At 48.2% G+C, this 20,755-nt stretch overlaps 1 protein-coding gene across 5 annotated transcripts in view; it reads right to left on the reverse strand.

Annotated features, from left to right (window-relative positions):
• Positions 1-20,755, reverse strand: part of LOC101631133 (core histone macro-H2A.1) — a 77,886-nt gene that overhangs the window by 55,618 nt on the left and 1,513 nt on the right. For 4 of the 5 annotated variants that reach the window (XM_012727860.1, XM_004686739.2, XM_004686741.2 and 1 more), the window contains exon 2: positions 11,619-11,823. In XM_012727860.1, the coding sequence (XP_012583314.1) occupies positions 11,619-11,790 (172 nt within the window). In that variant the 5' untranslated portion in view covers positions 11,791-11,823. Of the gene's footprint in view, positions 1-11,618; positions 11,825-20,755 lie in introns of all 5 variants that reach the window. The other variant, XM_012727859.1, reaches the window with a different exon arrangement.

A 20,755-nucleotide genomic window follows, 5' to 3' on the forward strand; every position in this document is an offset into this window, starting at 1 on the left:
GCCTCCAAACATCCTGAACTAAACCATATCTGCTGTAGTGAGACCTTGTGTCTATCTTTCTTCAGGGAGATGAAGTCATGGTTTGCAGAATTAGAACCCTAACAGCTAACAGGTGATGTGGGGAGACTGCCAACTCTACACACAGACCTTGCAAAGGAAAGAGTTGGGGGCTTCCCCAGCACTGTTTGAAGCATCTCCTCTAACAAAAGAAATATTGAAAATAACAAGCAGAAATCAAAGAAAAGCAAATGTTCATGTAATCCCAAGGAGAAAACAGGTATTTGCTCCAAAGCCAACAACATGACAAGGAATCTGTTTATTGTATTTCTTTCAATTCATCAGGCTTCCATCAGCAGTTTATGGAGTTCAGAACTGGTTTATACCACTCCGGAAGACCTTAACCCAATCAACCCCAATTGGAGAATGATGCTAGGCGTTTCCTGCCTCCTGACTACACCATAATTTCCTCCAATTCCCTTGGGACTCAGAAACCACCAGCCTGTACCCCACATTTTAAGGAGATGAGTGGCAGGGTCTGAAGCCTGCTGTGCCAACAACCTGGGACTGGGGGTGGTAGGGGGCTCACCCGTGGGCCACAACAAAGCCTTCCTCCGGTCTGCCAACCCAGGGCCTCAAAAGAACAAGGGATTCCACCAAGAAAATGAAGCCTACAGCAGCCACTGAAGGTGCAATTTTCCATACAGAATAGGAATGAGCCATTCTGTTGGCTTTTCTGTGGATGTCTCCAGTCTGACACCAACCAGCCCGTTGCTGTTAAGCCCATGTTACAGATTCCACCTAACAGCCCGAGACCCAGCAGCTCGTCTGGTCCTCTGCCTCCAGTCTCCAAGAACAGAAACAAGACTTAATTTGGGAGTCTCCAAATAAAGTTGACTGATTTCAAAGTTTCATATTTCAAACTAAAAAGTTAACCACCTTTACATTATACCATTAGCAAAAGGAGGACAACAGGATTCTTACTAGGGCAACAGTACCTTCACCCGACCCACCAACATAACTCTCAGTGTGTGAATCCTCCTGTTGCAAGAAAGCCTTTCGCTACTTCCCTACATCTCTAGCATCTGAGTGTAAGCTCACCCCCGGATCTATCTTCCGCAGAGGGAGAGTGGCAGCCATGACCTACACGACACTGAGAATTCTGGTCGGCATCTAACTGTGATAAGAAACACCTGAGCCTTGGCTGCCCAGCCTATAAAGGTGGGTGATAACTGACGTCACTGCAGCTTGTAAGGAAGAGTTGGTGGTTACGAAGTCTACACTCAGCACACCTGGTAAATGCAGGTCCTACTGAAGTAACATACTCTTAAAAATACAGTGAACTGGATGGACTATGATGACGGCACACGGGTGATTTGGTGATGGGAAGTCCATAGGGATGACAACTGAGATGGGAAAAGGCACAAAATGACGGAAAAATAAACTATTATATTATTTAAAAAAACTAATTAAAGCTGTAAAAAAAAATACAGTGAATTGGATTTGTAAAAAAGAAAATGGTACTTTCTTTCCCCAGTTTCTGTATCAAAATAGTGGGATGGCCAGCTGAACATGAATAGATGGAGGTGCATGAGAAACTCTAGGAGGACCAGAAAAGCAATATAGGGAACCTGGTGTTTCCTTCCCCCCCCCAACCCAGTTTACTCCTTGCTGTTACACTTAACAGTTTACATATGTTTGAAAAATGCACTTGAACCTGATTAACCTCAGTGCTGCCAGACTTGCCTTGATAAAATGCAGCACCCAGAGCGGCCCCACAGGCAGTCTCTGCCTTGGGAAGGGTCTGGGGTTATGTGTCTGACCCCAGCAGGCAGTGCCTGGCAGGAGCAGGAGGAAGCCAGCTGCTGAGGCAGCACAAGTCCAGGCTTCGTCCACAGAAAGGAAGGCCCTGGCTGGCAGCTGGGGGTGCGGAGGGGAAAGGCCCCAGATCTCCAACTCCAGTCACCACATTCAAGGACTCTAAATTAATGTACAAAGAAATGGTTAATGTGTACGTTTATTTTGATATGGAAAATCACAGCCATTTGTTCCTAATTCATCTCAGGAAGGGGTGGCCATCTAGTGCTGTCTGCTAAAATGAAATGATTTGAAGAGGTATAAAGTAAAGAAAAAGCACTTACACGGCCCAGGCACCATGCTATTCCCCAATGAGCTTTTAAAGGGAGGAAACAAGAACAGTGCATCTGGGGGGACACCTCCTCTGTGGGGGATGCCTGTCCTCACACTTACACACACACACACACACTGCTGGGGACAGGGCACTGGCTCAGAGGGAGACGTTTTGCTTTACGCTCTTTTGTGCTATTTGACTTTATTTGTGCACATTCCACCTGTTCAACATATAAAAAGGAAGATTAAGGGCAGAGTCTAAGAGGAGGCCACACTGCTGTGGACTGTGTCACTGTTCTTCACAACTTGGTGCCTCTGTGCCCTCCTGCCTGACATTCTATCCCAGCCTGCTTATACTTGCTTTTCAAAATAAGTTCTGAGCATACAAAGATTTTTTTTGGGTTCTCTCATAACATTTTTTGGAACAAGGATGTCCTGGTTGTCCCCAAGAGGGACTACCATGCCTGAGGATTTCATCTTCAGTAGCCTGGCCCCTGCCCTGCCTGCTGTTCACCCCAAGTGGGCTATGATGTTGACAATCACTGGTCTAAGGATGTGTCTTCGTTCTGTCACCCAGGATTTCACCTCCCGTTAATAAAGGGACAATGAAGGGAAATGGGCAGAAGTCTCTAGACCTTCAGCTCATCCTCAATGCTGACCAATATACCTCCCCACACCCAACTGAACACAGTCCTCCCCCCCCCCCCTTCTGAGGCTCTGTGGCTCCTCACAGCAGCCCTCACGCCCTCTGGTCACCCTCTTCCCTCCAACGGGCCACTGTTACCATGTCTGACACTGACCAGACAGCCCCTTCCCTGCAGACCAGCACCCTTCCATGCTCACTCCCATCGCACCCCTGCAAGCTCTCACTTTTCTCCTCCCTGTCCTTAAATCCCTGCAGGACCCCTGTCCTCACTGCCCACACCCCGACACAGTTGTCTCTGCCCCACAAATCCACACCAGGAGCCTGCTGGCAATCACCTGTGACTGCCCAGCCTGCCCCTCTCAGGACTCCTCCTCTGTCTCCTTGACCAGGTTGCAGCTCACTCAGGACCAGGGTTAGCCAGAGGACTGGCCAAGTGCCACCTCCTGAGACGTCCAGTGAAGACAAAGGAGACAAGGTGAATGAGCACTCCTGAGTCCCGCCATGCTCCCCTCCCCGCTAAGGTCTTAGCTGCAGTCCAGAGCCTGCAGGAAATGCTCTTCTAGAGATAGGTGACTGGGCCTGAATGATCTTGGCAGTTATTTAAACTTGTAGAGCCTCAATTTCCTCCTAAGCAAAATAGATGGTCGGAGGGTTCACTGAGTTACCCACAGTAGCGCACTCGGCTCCGATCCTGCCTCTCCCCAAGCACTGCTCCCCACCCCCTCCAAATTCACATCACAACCAGCCATCCAATGACTCAGGAACAGAGTGCAATGCCTGTGGTAGAGGTGGGAGAGGAACGAAATGCCTTCTCTTGTACTGAAAGAACAGAGAGCTGTTCTTTCGGCAGGCAATGTCCAGACCTGCAGAGGCAATGGGTAAGATTTAATTAAAGACTTATCAATCAGGAATCAGCACAAGGAGCATCCAACTGAGGCTATCGAGGGCAAGAGACAGCAGCAAATTAGCCATTTCCATTTGGTCCCCAAAGTTCTGCAGGCAAGAAATGTGAGCTCTGGCAGGAGCTTCTATAAATGTCCTCCTGTCCAAGGAGGATGCATCTTCTATAAAGGCTGTTCTATAAATGTCCCCTGTAGCCAGACTGGGAGTGGACACCTCAGCATCAGGCGTCACTGCAGGCCTCTGAAGTACCAGAAACATGCTGTCTGGCCACTAGACGGAAGGTACTAGCCTACCGAGGAAGAAGATGGGTGGGAAATGAAGACACAGAGGGAGCCAAGGTGGGAGCCGGGGTCAGAGCTGCAGGCTGCACTGAGCAGCCAGCAACTCCCAGGAGGCCTGTGTCACCTTTTTAGCAACCAGAGCTGGAGGGGTCAGTGGAAGTGACAAGAGAGATGGAGGGGGCTAACTGTGGTCAATACCCTTTGGGCTTGGCATCTCGCTAGAAGCTATTTATAACTGAGGAGTGGTTTTTTGCTTTCATGATATTTTATTCTGGACTGAATTCAGGAAAGGAAAGAAAACAAAAGTACTCTAAATATGTCTTATTAGTTGCTGATAATTTAATGAAAAGACATCGGGAAAGCAACTGTAGAATCCCAGCTCTTCTCAGTGAGCAGATCTTATAAAACCATTCTTTATGGTCATCCAAAGGATGACCCTAGGGTACCCTTAGCACCTTTCCTGGGCTGGTGCTATTTTAATCAGTTGGGTAGCCCATAGATTCCTCTGATTTTCGAGGTACATCCTCTGTGGCTTTGTGGCAGAAATGGGAGCTCAGACTTTGAAACACTTGCAGTGCCTTCTGGTGAGCACCAATAGCTGCCTGAACACACTGGCCTCTCCTGGGGGCAGGCTGGCACACTGTGTCTGGTGTTAACACTAATTATGCCTCACTGGAAAAAGCCAAGGGTCTAGAGCAACCCTCATTTTTGTCAGCCTCCTCAAAGAATCTGACATTATCAACACTTCTTTCTCCTGATTCATCATTCCAAGAACTGGTCTTCTTATCCTTCAATAAAAACTATTTGTGAGCAGCTGAAGAAGGTGAACCCTTGTGCTGGGAGCTGAGTACAATAGTAAGGGAGGGCATGGCAAGTACAAACCCACCCTGGGGTCACTAATATGGCCTCTGATACCTCCGGCCAGTCACAGACAACAGAGTCTGCTAAATCAACAATGATTCTCTTGACCCCAAGCATGCAGCTCGGCACCTGGTATGAGCTTGGTGGCTCTTTCACAAACTGGTCATTACAGCTGAATTATTAAACAAGTGAAGCCAGCACTGCAGTATTCACGTGAGGTGGAGGACAGAAGTGCAAGGCTTCTCTGGCGCACTGGCCTAGTTTCGCTATTAGAGCAAGCAGCAGAATCCATGGCAGGCAGTGTGAACTACAAAGCTGTCACGCCAGGGTAATGCCACCCCAGACTAGCCCCAATCCAAGCCGGCCCCACCTCACAGTCCCAAGTGGAGACTCTCAGTGGGCTGAGGACACTGATGTGTTGAGGAGAGGGAAGGAGTAGAACCTCTTCAGATTTTCCCAGCCACGATTTTTGGTTCAAACATAAATCTCAGCTTCTGCCTATCACAAGTACCCATGTGATACTTTTTCCTGCTTTCCTTTCTGGATTTTTAAAAGAAAAATATATCTTTAGAAAGATATAGAACATACATAAGAAAATAGCACTGATTGCTTCCTGGGAGGGAGTTTATGTTTCACTGTATGGGAGCCTGTGGATTTTACCATGGGTATAGATTACTTACTATATTATTACTAAAGAAAATAATTTTTTTCATAAAAGTAAAAAGACAAAGAAAGGCCTGCCATATATGAGAATGAGCAAGTATATAACCAGACAGACAAACCAATGAAACAGAAAATAAAGTCCAGAAATAGACCCAATTATATCTAGAAATATTATATATGATAAAGGTGGCATCTTAGATCACCAGGAAAAAGATGGAATAATTATGTTGCTATAACTGGGCAACCGTCTGGAATAAAATTAAGCTGATCTTTGTCTCAAAACATATCAGAAGTTCCAAATAATCAGAATATAAAGTGTAAAAAATTAAACTATAAAAAAAAGCGAAAGAGGAACTCCGATGCATCTTCAGAGAGGTAGATTATACTACCAGTGATTCAAAATCCAGCAGATAGAGCTTCATAAATTCAACAGATATTAGAATTACTTAAATGAACATGGTAGTCATTTCACAGTATATATTAATCGACATGTTGTACACTTTCAACATGTACATAATTATAATTGTCAATTAGCCCTCAACAAATCTGAATAAAATGATTTCCATAATTATATAACAACAATATGTATCTAAAACAAGACCTCAAAAATGAAGACAAAATAAGAGATTATAAAGATTGACCAACCAGATTCAAAAAGAACACCAAACTTGTAGGAGTGAAAAGTATCACAGCTGAAATTTAAAATTCAGTGGACTTAATAGAGAAATTATAGCTGAAGAGAGAATTACTAAGCTGAGAGAGGGCTTTAGAATACTGATCATAAGTAAGCATGCAGATCAGATAGATGGAAATGGACAATATGAACGAGCTATGAAAACAGAGGTAAACGTGAACACGTTTGAGTTCTATAAGGAAAATGAGGCAAGAAATAAAGGCTGCAAAGTTATGGTTGAGATAAAGACCTGCTGAAAAACAGAAGTCAAGAGAACATATTCCCAAAAGACCCTCACTGAGTAAAATCCAAAGTTGTCAAGTAACCCCAGTCGGAAAGTCAAGATGAAAAGATGCAAAGTGTGGCTCTCCTTGCCTGGGACAGAAGCAGGTTGTAAGGTGCTATGTCCTTTCCCATTGGCTCCAGCTCAAACAGAATTCTTGGAAAGGAACTTGCCAATCTATTTGCAGACGCCATGACAGAAATGCGAGCTGCATTATCACCCTTCAAAGAGAAATTGTGGAGCAGCTTCTTGGTGAGACTGCCTAATGATTTACCTTCCAGAAAGCACGGATGTTGCCACAAATGGTGCTGGAGCAACTGCACACCCATATGCAAAAGAGTGACATAGCCCTACACCCTTTAACTCAAGAGGGATCACAGACCTGAATATAAAAATGCAAAACTAGAAGACAAAGCAGGAGAGAGAATCTAGATGACCTTGGCTTTGGAGCGAACCACCTCCAAATACAACACCAAAGGCACCATCCGTAAAAGAAAGAATTGATGAGCTGGACCTCACTGAGGTTAAAAATATCTGCTCTCTGAGAAGAAGACAAGTCACAGACTGGGAGAAAGTGTTTGCAAATGAAAACACTGAGGCCTATTCTTTCTCAGCTCCAAGTGATACTGTCTGGTCAGTGGCACTGGGAGAGTAGGAGAAACGGGGCCACGGTTTCATGAGGTGGCCCGGGTCACAGGGGCACTCTCCTGGACAACCTCAGACTCTTCAGAAGGGCTGGGTGAGGGACCAGCTAGAAACTCGGTTATTAAGGTCAAGATCAGATTCAGGTGTCCCCAGGAGAAGGGTGACTGCGCCTTGTGCTGCCACCTCCACATAAGAGGTGGGGTAGTCAGAGAAATACAGGTGTCCCCCCGCAGCTCCATGTGCTAGCCTCAAGGCCTCAAGTCTGACCCCGTGGTCGGCTTGCTTGCTGGCTACCTCACGCCTGAGTTCTTCTGGGGGCTAAACTGTGCTTCCAGTGTGCCTGCGTCTCTCTGCTGTGGATACCCCCCGGGAGACTGGAGGAGGACAGACAGCACGGCGTTCGCAGGGAACTCTTCCTGAATTAGGTCATGACTTACGCTGTGAGATGATGGTGTTGACGATTTTCTGGGATTAGCTACCAATGAAGATCATTATTACTAGGCATTAATTTTAAAAAATAGATAAAAGTCTTTCTTCCATGCATGGATACCCACAGGACACTCACTGCCAGCTGCTATCTCTGGATAGAGGGATTCTGAGTAAGTTTTACTTTCTTCTTCAATTTTCAAATACAAGGTACTCCCACAACCAGAAAAAAAAAAAACTGTTCATTTAAGTGCAGTCTGCAGACAATGAGGATATAGTACATTGGAATTCTGATGATCAACTTGATTTGATGATGATCAACTTCAGTGTTTTCAACTTTTTTCTAGTTGCAACCTCCTGTTTGCATAAAATTCTGAGTTCCCTTTCCTGTGTTTTGTTTTAAGGGAAATGAAGCTGATGAAGGGTTTTGCAGAAGAGTGAGCACTGTGGGGTGCTGAGAACCCTGGGCCAGCATGAAGGCCCAAGCAGGTGCCTGCAAGAGTCAGGGCCCTGGCCTGAAGTGTCAGTATAAGAGCGGCCACACAAGAAAAGGCTGTAGGAACTCAAAGGGCCTGGGAGCATCCAGGGGCCCAGCTTGTCTGTCCTCCTCCAGCTCTAAGTCCTGGACACACTAGATGTCCTACAATGGGAGGGAAAGTGGTAAGCAGGCCAGGGAAGTGACAGAGTCCACTGTCAGCTCAGCTCACCCCAATCTTCCAAGCTCATCAGGGTTCTTTGTTCCCAGGCCAGAAATGCCAAGTGTGATAGGTGTTTGTGAAATGGCTGTGTGTAGGATGTGCTACTGATAGGAGAGGGCGGGCTCTACCTCACTTGCAGAAGCTGGTCAGCAAAGGACTAACACCAAAGGGTTATGCAACATTTGACCCCGATCACAGGTCGGAAATCATACAAGCCATCCTTAGAGTAAGGATGATCACCTTATTAGACAAAACCAGACAACAAGGCCTATTTTGAACCATCATTCCTTTCCTTTGGTGGTTTTATTGCAGGATGCAGTCAGGCCCAAGGACTGGGCCTCATCCACTCTACATAAAGTGGCCATCAGATCAGCCAGAGTTGCTCCTAGTCGGCAGTAAGTCCTATAAACACCCAGGCTAGGGAAGTTCCTGTGACTGAACCACCTGCTGTGAGGGCATTTGGTGCCTGGTAGGAGACAAACAGGAGACCAAGGTCGGAAGCATGGGCAGTGGGGAGGGGCAGGGTTAGGGAAATGGGAAGGAGTCCATCAGGGATTAATATGGGAGTCCAGAGGTCCTCGTATCTTTTTATAGATTAGAGCTGAAGAAGGAGAAAAAATTCTAGCCACAGCCATCCCTTATGAGAGGTAAGAATACATTACTATCACACTTGTTTTTATAAAGGATCAGAATTTAGGACAGTGGCGACCTCGGGAGGGGCAGGCTCAGTCCCAATGTGCCAACGTGCAGCTGCAGGGCTGGGAGCCTGTGCTTTCCATCCTCCTCGAAGTCAAGAAATCCTCGACTGTGGATTTGATTTCACAAGCAGGCTTAAGTCCTAGGAGGCAAGTTGGCAGAATAAGGTGTGTGATCAGGCTATGTAGAGGACTTGTGAACCAAAAAAAGAAAAAGATGTCATCTCACACCTTTCGGAATTTGACGAACAGGAATGATACCCATTTTCTCAGAAGTTGGGCAAGAGGGATGTAAAGGTTCTTCCAGGACAAGCTCCTCCAGCAGGGAGGTCTGTTCAGCCTCAGGAAAGCAAGAGGGATGTAAAGGTTCTTCCAGGACAAGCTCCTCCAGCAGGGAGGTCTGTTCAGCCTCAGGAAAGCAAGAGGGATGTAAAGGTTCTTCCAGGACAAGCTCCTCCAGCAGGGAGGTCTGTTCAGCCTCCGGAAAGCCAGTCAGTGCCCAAGTGGCTGGGAAGCCCATTTATCAAAGACCCAAGCACCTTGTACATGCTCCCTGAGGAGGAAGGCCTAGGTCTCCTTACCTACTAGCCAAGCTTTGTACCTCAATGCCACACCGCAGACCAAAGCTCCTTCTTGGATGGCGTTTGCTTTTGTTTCCTCACTGAGAACCTCGGAGTGCCATTTCTCATGGGCTTACCCTACAACAGCTCCCCTACACTGTACTGTGTCAGGTATTTACTGCTGTTCCCTAAAAGGATTCTGGGATAGAAGTTTGGGGATTTATGGTACAACAGTATATGAAAGGCTCTAAAAAATCCAAAATGAAGAAAGGTATAGCTAGGTAGTTCCCAAATAAAACAAATTCCTTCACTGGGGGAACTTGTCTGTCACCTACCCATCCCCCCAGAGGGAATGTGACTCTAGACTAACCTCAGCCATACAGTCCTATTTTTGGTAGATTCGCTCTTAAACTTCACCAAGCATCTTAGTTCTGCTGAACATAATTGGCACAACCCTGAAGCCTTAAAGCCATGACTTAAGACCATTAAGCAGCAGGTGTGTTTGCTCTTTGCTCTGCCACATTCTTCACACTTGCCCCCAACACTATGCGATTTGAGTGCGGTCAGCTTAGCCCCAGCTCTGTCCCATGCCCATACAGTGGACCTGTGAGTCCTCAACAGCCATAGGAATTCCCTTGGGGCAATAGCTGTGCCCTGAGCTTCTTGCTCCAGCTCTGTGTGGTGCTGTGCCAGGCACAGAAAACAACTCCTTTAAATATCCCCTTTAAATATCCTTTCAGGAGGGCCCTCCCTGGTGGCGCAGCGGGTTAAAGCACAGCACTGAGAAGCTAAAGCCACTTCCGCATGAGTTCGATCCCCGCCTGCCCCGGAGGTGACCACATGGCGCGGCAGATCTCTCCTGACCCGCTGAGCCCCTCAGCAGTGTACTTCCTCGATCTGCCTGTTCTATTCCCCACTCTGTCCCTGGTGAGTCCTCTCACCCTCCACATCTCTGGCCTGTACCCCAGTTCTGTATGAATAAATAAATCTTAAAAAAAAAAAAATCCTTTCAGGAAAAGGTACCATAGTGCTGTGGGGGTAAAAATGGTAGCGAGGCAGAGGCTGCCCCGACTGCTTCAGTATCCCTGTAACACATATTTTATCTACCATATATATATATACTGAGTGCTTACTATGAATTCTAGTTAAGCAGTGAGGTTTATTATCAATCTGCAAAGCAACTCCAAGAGGTGGGACCACTATGACTTCTTAGCAAGTAGCTCAAGGAGGTGTAGAACAGGGTGAGGCCCAGGGAGCCCTGTGGTACTGCATCACACCCAACAGGGAGGGCTCTGGGACAAGCCCAGCAGGCTGCAGGGCCATGCACAGTGATACGGGGATGGAGGTGTTTGGTAACCAGACCCAGATTGTTCCAGACGTTGCCTTTTCAAGTTCTATACCCAAGAGAAGAAAGATATGCCAACTTCAAGTTTCAGATCAAGAAGGGAGACTACAACCTCTTCCCACAATCACCCCAGGCTTGAGCCAGCCCTGAGGGGGAGTACTTATTTGAGACCTCACCCCTGAAAACATGCTCTTCACAGAGGTATGCGTGACTTTTTCTGTCTGCACAGAGCAAAACTGCTCTTTGTGGGGAGGCCTGGGTCTGGCCTCATCGAGAGGCCTGGGAGAGAGGAAGAGGCCAGCTCTCCTGCTGCCTGACCCTCCACTCTAAAGCAGGCACCTTGTCTTGCTGAGTCACCCCTTCTGAGAGGTGGGGGCAATAATAGGGTGTCCCCCCCACCCCCACCTAGCCTGTAGAGTATTGAATGGTAAAAGCGTCAAGCTAGACAACTGGGTCTGGGTCCATTCTTAACTCCTTGCTGGTCACATGCGACCCCAGGTCACTAGTCTCCTTATGCTGCAAAGCTAGGGTGCTATCTGTGCCCAGTTGGCCTCCTAGAAGTCCTATGGAGTCGCCAACAAGACCACACTTTATCTGTGAAAAGAACATAGGTCCCCCAGAACAGTGCAATGAACATTTTTAGCTAGATTTGCCAGTTGTTAACAAGCTGCCTCATTTGTTCTTGAGTAACTGTTTTGCAGGTTTTAAGTTTCAAAACAGGAGACCAAAAAAAGGTGCTATCAGTCCTGGCAAAGCTGTTGGAATGGCTGCAACCCACAGCTGTGGTGTCTGGGTGACTCGGGCTCACTCACCTGTCAGGTACTCCAGGACGGCGGCCATGTACACCGGCGCCCCCACGCCGATCCTGTACTTTGGGTGGCCTTTCTTGATGTACCGCAGCATCCGCCCCACGGGGAAGATGACCCCTGCCTTGGCAGACCGGGATGTTTTGGTGGATTTCTTCTTCCCACCCCGGCTCGACATGGCGGTGGCCCTGGAGGTCGATCAGTACGTACACTGTGAAGGGGAGAGGCACGCCAGTCAGGACCACTGAGGATAGCGCCCCCCCCCAACCCCCCAGACACTCTGCCCCCTGATAGGAACAGGGCCTGCAAACAGACGCCACCACTTACAGGCACTGAGGCCTCCAAGCCCAGTTTATCTGCAGTCTGGCATGCTCTGGCCCCAGGGATGCTAGCTTTGCAATCTGTATACCATGACATTGACTTTATCAGTCACTTCCAGTTAAATACCACTTTGGCACTATTTTTTGTTGCCTTTATGCCACCCAGTATAAAGAAAATGGGATTTCTTGGCCATGTCCTAGACACTTAAGTCCACTTTCATACACTGAGACAGAGGATGATAAATCTGTACAAGCCTTCATAAAAGAAGACTACGCTACCTGCCCCTACAGGGAAGAAGTAAAGGCAGATGCCTGGGTTTGTGATGACAGCTGCATGCCTACCCACCGTCCTGCTCTGGGAGGGGCCCAGATCAGTGGCTAGCCAGGCTGGAGGCGGCGGCCTCTGGACATTCCATTCTGCTAGAAGTGCTTGTCTTTAGCCAAGAGGGAGAAGTGTTTTACTTCCCTGCTCTTCATCCCACCCTCTGTCCAACTTGTTGATGAATCCAGAGTATATCCCTCTTCAATACCTCTGGTGGGATTCTCTCTCCACCTCAACTGCGACTGGTTCCAGGGCATCGCTAGCATTAACTAAATTATCCCAAACTTCTGCCGAATAGGTCTCATCGCCCTGGCCCTGCTCTCCTCTCACTCACCTGCCCTCCATGAGTCTCTTAGTACACACAAATCTAAATATGCCAGGACGGGGCCCTCGCTGGTGGCTCAGTGCATTAATGCACAACACTATGAAGCTGTCTGCAGCCACTGCAGCATGAGTTCGATTCCCAGCCAGGGAGGTGACCCACATGGCATAGCAGACCTCTCCTGTCTTACCCACTGCTCCCCTCAGCAGTGTATTTCACTTGATCTGCCTGTTCTGCTGGTGAGTCCTCTCACCCCCCACCTCTGGCCTGTACCCCAGTTCTTATATGCATAAATCAATAAATCTATAAACAAACAAGTAAAGAAATAAGCAAGTGAGGATGCTGTTCTCTAAGTTTTCCAATGCCCTAGAAGTCAAGGCCTGGCACACCCAATTTCACCTCATGCCTGTGGTCTGAGCCGCACCCTAATGCCCTCCTACCTCCTCACTCTCTGCCTGGGTTGTGGCTGTGCCTTTTTGCCAGGCCTCTTTTGTCCCTCCCACTTGCTATCTGCCCTCTGCCAACCCTTCTTTGGGTGCTCAGATCCAGCTGCTCCATCCTGCAGGTCACAGCAATGAAGCACATGGGCCTGTCTCTCCCAGCAGACTGCAAGCTTCCACAGGATTGTATTCCTTGCAGAGCACAATAGCGAGATCTCAGATGTTTGCTAAATGAATTCAAGTCATTCGTGCATTTAGCTCAGGGACTGTGCTAAAGAATGGAGACAGCAGTGCCCAACACAGAAGTGGTCCCTTCTCTACTGGAGCTGTCTAAGAGAGGCAGAAAATAACCCCATAGTCATGTAAATGCTAATGATGACTTGCTCTTCAAAGGGCCAGCTACAGGATCCTGGGAGTGGGATGTAAAGTCACCAGACAAGCCTTCCCCAAAGGACACTCGTGCTCAGACCTGAACCAAATGGGCAGGTGTCTGTTTGGTGGTAGAGGCAAACGGAGGGGCCCCTCCAGCTGCAACAGCCTGGTTGCCTCTGTGACAAGGAGCCAGGAGTCTGTTACGCCACCCTCTCTCTGGGATAGGTCACGTTCCACACCTAACAATGGAGTGGCCCCAAGAGCACCTCCTGTCTCTGCCTACCAGGGAGATGGCTGAAATAGCAGGAGCAGATTCCTAGGCACTCTGGGCGAGATGTGCTCACAGATCCAACAGACTTTACGGGGTTCATACCCTGGTTCCAAATGGATGCCGCATGAGGCTAACCTCTGTTGACAAGGATCCCATCAGTGGGACAGCAACTCTCAACGGACCTGTGAATGCTGGAGGGTCTGAGTAGTTTTGAAATAAACAGATGGGCCCCATTTCTTGTTACAATGAGCTCTGTTTTAAAGCATTCCCTGCAAACATGTCCCCAGGCTTACTTGGAGCAGGAAATAATGTGTGCATGTTTGCAGAGAAAGCCACCACTGAGTCTTCTGCTTTATTACAAGTATGTTTCACAGACCGACCCAATGCCCTTCTAAGTATCTTTCAGCAGGAAAGACCTGGCTGGCTAGCTGTCAGCCCTGTTCTGGGGCACAGACTTCAGTGGTCTCCTGCAGGCTTGCCTGGGTATTTGTGGGGTGCCCCAGTGGCAACTGCACATTTTCCTGCTGGAGAGAAGAGCCATTAGCACTCAAGAACCCGGAAGGCTGTAGATAATAATTCCTTTCATGTGAACTTTCAGTGGAACGGCTGGTGGCTCCCAGGCCTCACCCACACACCTGGCTGCTGGACCGGAGCTCTGTTCTGTCGGGTAAGAACCCCTGACAAGACCTAAGGGCACACCAAACTCCTCTGCCTTGCTCAGCCCCATGACTAGCAACACCATGTATCAAGCTGCCAAGCAGGTGTTGACCTGGCCTCTCCTCTACCTCTGCTACAGCACCCATCACCATGTTCTGTTGAACCCACTCCTGTAACTACTCCAGCCCCTTCACTTCTCTTTATCCTCCCAGTGGGTTCAGCTCTTTTCTCCTGCCCTAGTCTCCCCAGCGTCACCAGCATCATCTCTCTCCAGACTCCTAAGAGCCTCTGCCTCCCCTGCCGGTTCCCCACCTACAGCAGTCACAAATCACACCTTCAGCTACTTCTGCAGCCATGCTCCCTGCCACCCCTGCCTGGGCTCAGATGCCCGGGCCACAGGACTGCCTGAGCTGTGAGGCTCATTCACGAGGTACATGCTTATGTCCCAGTCTGAAACTGATACACACACTCTCCCTTTTCAACCCTGAGTATGGAACTGCTCCCTGCCCCTACAGTACTTACCCTGCGTGCTCACCTCCCAAACAGACTGAAATGCAAGTTACCTGACTCCCGCCACTGTACTCACCTCACCCCTAGGCTCTCAGCCAGGAAAACCTTAGTCTGATCCCTAGGTCCCAAGAAAGAGTCCAAATACCAATCTACAATAGAAGATACCTACACACTTCAGTTGAGTCAGGCTCCTCGTCATCAGACAGCCCAAGTCTTTGCTGCCACCCCCAGGGGATAGTCCTGCAGAAGTCCTATCCCTGGCCCCTCCCCATGTTGCCTCTGGACATGTAAGTATAGCTCCCTAAGGTGCAGTCACAGCCATGAATGAATCCTAAGTCATGCAGCCTCACGGTATCATTTGGAAAATCATCTTGCAGCTATGCGAGATGTCTCGCAGGCAAGTGCCATCACACTCCTCAGGGATCTCGAGAGCTGTAGGTGACTATGGCGGGGTGGGAGGGGTGGGAAAGAGAGGGAAGCCGTTGCTGAGCATTGTGGTTAACCACACCAAAGTCAGACTGACCCGCTTCAAGTCCTGGCTCTGTTACTCACTGCCTCTGTGCCTCAGGAAAGTGAACTAATGCCTCTGAGCCAGTTTTCTCACATGTCAAGTGGAGACATTCACAGAATGGACCTTCAAGACTTGGTGGGAAGACGGAGTGAGCACGGAAGGCGCCGGTCAGCCACTCGCTGAATGAGCAGTCAGTAAAGTTACTCAAAATGATGGCAATGTGTACAGATGAAAAAAGAGGTCCCTTCCTTAAGAACTGACCACGACGTACTGGTGAGATTAGCACTGGTCTGTACTGGTGAGATTAGCACTGGATACTGTAACACTACTGTAACGAGTAAGCCCCACAGCTATTTCACATTCATGCAAAGTTTGAAGTGGGTCTCCATGATTGGCTGGCACTCCTCCACAGGGTGACCCCAGGATCCAGACACACCCCCTTCCCTCAGTGCAGGATTCCCAGGGTTAACACAGATGGGAAAAGACCACATGGGAGAACACATGGAGGTTTTCAGGGGCCAAGCTTGGAAGTGGGGCACACCATGGACTCCCACACCTAACTGCAAGTAAAGGCTGGGAGATGTCCTCTAGCTGTTTTCTGAGAAGAGGAAACAGCCAGTCTCTACAATCTAATGAGGCAACTTGAAAGCAGACTCTGAAGCCAGGGATGAGGGACATCAAGCCTCGAGCCCTGACTGGCTCGTGATCTATATCCAGTCTATCTGCTTAGAGACACCGTCCTGTATCACAGACACTCAGTGTCTCTTCAGGGCATGGGCACTGCTCATAGCAGAACGGCTACACGCTGTCCTGTCAAAGTGCCACAGAAGCCGAGCCCTTCCTTGGTGGACTCGGTGTCCACTGAAGCCCTGGCTCTGCAGAGCACCCTATGTGCTTAGAAAGTGAAGGTCTTCAGACACCTTGGCAGTCATTCATCACCATGCATTAGCTTGGTTGCCTTTTTTACTGTTATCAGGCCAGGAAATGAAAATTTCTGTGGCTGATCTTGAAGGCATGGCTCTCTGTGGTCATTATCGCTGCAACTTCTCCAACTATAAATCAATTACAAGGGCATGAGTCTTGCTTGCAGAAACTCAAAGCTTATACAGAGACATGCAGCTGGAGAGGGACTGTTCAGAAATAAGGAAAGCAGATCTCAACAACTGAGATGTGAACAGGACAATGTGATCTGTCCTCACAGCATAAGACAAATTAGAAACCAGGATGTGAGGACCCCACGAATAAGAGACAAAAACATTGAGCCCTTAACTACTGAGAAGCGACAGTGATGAGGAGGGCAAAGGGCATTCTCCCTACCTACCATGCCATGCCATTCCGCCCTCTTCCAAGGGGTACCCCAGAAGGCTCCTCACTGCAAATGATGCAGTCTCACCCCAGCCACGGGCCATTGCCACTCAGTGTGGAGTCTCCCTCCAGGTCTCTGCAGAGACAATCCTATCTAGTGGTCCCAAAGCCTTCTCTGGTGATGCACTCCTGCCCAAGGCTCCCTCCTCTGCTTTCCTGCTGAGGCTATGCCTAGTGTCACTGATCAGTTTCACTTGTGGCAGCCCCACACCCAGACCTCCAGCTCATCACTTGTGAACACCAGGAGTGTTCAGCTCATCACTCCTGAACACCAGGAACCAGCATTCAACCAGACTGAATTGTTCCCAGTGGACATGCCTGCTGGGACCCGAGTGTAGCTAAAAGCCCCTTGTACTGTCCCATAGTCCGACCCCACTCTTTAATGCATTCTGTTGGTTTCTTAGACTTAAGTAAAAGGCTCTGCAAATGTAACTGCAACTATTTCCAATTGGTATCAACTTTCTAAAACCAATCAGATCATTCCTGGCACTGCTACAGTGTATCATCACTAGTCCCCCTTGACTATTAATGGGCTAGACCAGTCAGCTAGGCCCACTGCTGTTTCCAGGAACAGATCACCCTGCCTGGTACCTAGTCAGTGTGCAAATGCTAGCTGCCCATGACTTATTCACTGGCAATATAGTAAATGAGATTTTCTTGAAAAACAGGAGAACAGAATTTCCGAAGGTCACAGGGCTAAGATGGAACAAGCAGGGTAGCAGGCAGGGGAGTAGTTTCTAGGCTCAACCACATACACCTATCTGGTCTAATCCCTGTGGAAGCCCAGAGCCTCAAAATTCAGGGAGCCTCTGTAGCTGGGAACACCCCAATTGCCTGACAACTGAGGGTGAACCACACAGAGGCCTGAGGACTCCCTGACAATGTTATAGGCGCTATCCTCTCGCTGCAAAACTGGGTAGTAACAGAACAAAGGAAAATACCTTCCTCACATCTGTATGAAGCTGATTTCTGTTAAAGCCACAGCATAGAAAACCCTTAGCCACTCAGAAATCCACTAGAATAGTCTATCTCAGTGAATGTGTGCTTCTCAGTCCTCATCAACATCTGATGTGAACTGCTGGGGAGCTAGCTGCTGGCCAGACAGCCCTATCAGCTGTGGATGTGGTAACCTAACAGCACTCAGTGCAATAATGCCAAGGAGAAACTGTCCCATCAATTCCCTGCAACTGGATAAATGCCCATGTGTCGTCACATCCACATGTACTTGTCACTTTCCCACCAACTTCAACCATGTAAGCAAACTGGTGACACTTAATTCTGAAGCACTGGACACTAATGCTGTTTATAGCATTTCCTTCCATTTACTCCTATGACACAAATGATTAACGATGTCACTGCTTCATGTCCCCGGAGGCACGTGGCTATACTACACAACTCTCACAGAGATGGGGTTCACAAGATGCACTCTGATTGGCTCAGAACCAGACCTGCTCTTATGCTCCAGCCAATCAGGAAAACATCTCTCCATTCATAAAACACTACATCACAAAGTGAGCTGGATGATAGCCTACAGCTTATCCTCAGTTAAACAAGGGGTTGCAAACAGGGAGAGAAGGAAAAATGAAACAGCCAGTCAGCCCTAAACTGGACATTTTGTTCCAGCAGACAACTCTATCTAGCCCATGTGTTCAGGATGAGATAAAACAAAAGTGTAAATAAGTGTAAATAACACAAGTGTTATTTACCACAAACAGTAAACAGTTTTCAGGAAGCTAGTCTGGGATTAAAATTTCACCTCTGCCAGCTCATTTGATGGAATTCCCCTAAATTGCACTATATTAGAATAGAAATGGACTGTGTGTCTGCTTCTCAAAGAAATCTGACTCTTCCTTTTAAAGGAAAAGATAACTAAACCCTAAGATAAGCACTCTAGGGGAAGGCAATGGAGGAAAAATTAACAGGTGCGCCTCAGTAGGGCTGGACCCTACTGAGCTTGACACTCAGTATTTGTTGACTAGGAAGAGTTCCTGATAAGAATAAGTAACACCTGACCACATCTCTCTCTGTTCAAAGCCTTTAATGGCTTATCGCTCTCAGGGTGAGGTCTAAGTCCCTCAGAGTAGTTCTAATCTGGATCCCATTTGGTGCTCTATCTTCACCTGACTCCTTCTGAGGATCCAGCCATCATGAGTCGCTGGCAGTTCCCCAACCGACCCTCTATTCTCATTCTCCTCCTTATACGAAGTTCCCAGGTTCCAAATGCTTCCCCCCCCATCTGCCCTCCTTTGCTAGCCAACTCCTACTTGGCCTCCCTGTGTCTGGCAAGAAACCACTTTGGCTGTTACTATCCTGGGACTACTATGGGAGCTCCTGTGGCCTCCTGCTGAACCCACAAAAGCCACTGCCTATTGTCCCTCCTCATGTCAGGTTCCTGAAGACAAGGCCCAGGCATATCTTAATCATGGTTGTGTTCCCAGTGCCTCACCAGAGTGAATTATCAGGAAATATTTACTGATAGGTTGCAAGGTACCTGTCTGGCAGGCTTAATCCAAGCAAACAAGCTACACAACTCTGGAATGAAGAGTTAATCCACTTGAGAGCCCAGGTGAAGCATATAAGATACTTCTAAATCTACAGAACATGGGGAGAACCCTGAGGCTGGCTATGGGCTCCATTCACCCCGCTCCTTCCCAGACCCTCTGCCAAAAACGGGGCTGTGAAAAACCCAACACAAACCCAAAAGGAAACCCAAATGCGTGGACCACTGTGCTGATGACCACCACATGCAGATTCACACTGGGATTTGTCAGCTTGCAGATTTCAACTTGTGTCAAATTTGAAGACATCTCCTTTAAATGACTTGGGGTAGCTTTAGGTCTGAGGCATGACAGGAAGGACCCAGATATATGGACTTAACAGCCTCCCTAGGAGAAAGGACTGAGAGTTCTGCTGTCTCCAGGAACAGAAGAAATGGGAGGTTGTGAGGTATCTCTAACCCATTTGGTACAGACCATGCCCGCGACTTGAGTATGGATTAGAGTATCACCTGGGATGTTCTAGACAACTCAAAGTATAAAGTGTGAGCCATCCCTCTCTCACATTAAGGGCATTGCCCCCAACTATTTTCATTTACTTTAGCCCCTTTCCTGTCTCCTATGCACTTTATGCTGGGGTCAGCATCAACAGTGGTAACAGATGTAAGGAACAGCCTGGAGAGATTTCCCACTCTCCTGAAACTACAGGGGGAAAGAATTTAAAGTCTTGAGAGTATGTTGGGGGTGGGGAGGGAAGGCTTGAAAAAAAAAGGTGGTTTAAAGCATGTGTGTACTTAGGAGACAACCTCTCTTACAAGATCAAGACTCTGCTGCCTAACTTAGTTGTGTACACTTAGTTGTATACAAGAAGTACTAATTCCAGTTTCAAGCAGGTGTCCATTTCAGAATACTGGACAGCAGATTATTACCCAAAGAGTGGCCTGGCCTGCAGTAGGTGAATTCCACCTAATTTACAGCTGGAGTCTTCCACTCAAACCTAAAGCTGTTCAAAATTCCAAGTCCCTGAAGCAGGAAGCTTTGGAACAAAGCCCTCCCCCGTTTATGGTAAAACCTCAAACCACAAAGGTGGGAAGAAAAAGAGAAGCTAGCAGGAATGCCCCTCAATTGTGTATTCTTCTCTACTGTTTATGGGGTCGTTAAAATCTTAACAGGACTTCGCGGTAACTGTTAATTGTTGAATTCATGGTTTGTCTCCAATGATTTGTATATATCTCACTTTCGAGAATATTTTCCCTAACATCTTGTCGAAAACAACCTTCCAAGCAATAGGCTGACAAGATCCTAGAGTGATCTATGGTCCCTGCAGGCGCGGAGGTGGGGGGGCTCACCATCCCGCACACCTGTTGTCAGGTGACCGGGCCAGCAGCACCCAGCGCTCCCAACCCCCCTCTCCGTTCACCTCCCCCACGAGCCTGTCTTCTCCCGGCCTCCTCCACCCAGGGAGCCTAGAGCCTTCCGGAGTTACCTTAAAAAAAAAAAACTCCCAACCACAAAGCAAACAAAAGGCGGACTAGGAGACGAGCGAGAGCGGCGGGGG

The sequence above is a fragment of the Condylura cristata genome, unplaced genomic scaffold (genome assembly GCF_000260355.1).
Source record: "Condylura cristata isolate star-nosed mole 26May11 unplaced genomic scaffold, ConCri1.0 scaffold00021, whole genome shotgun sequence".
Lineage (NCBI taxonomy): Eukaryota > Metazoa > Chordata > Mammalia > Eulipotyphla > Talpidae > Condylura > Condylura cristata.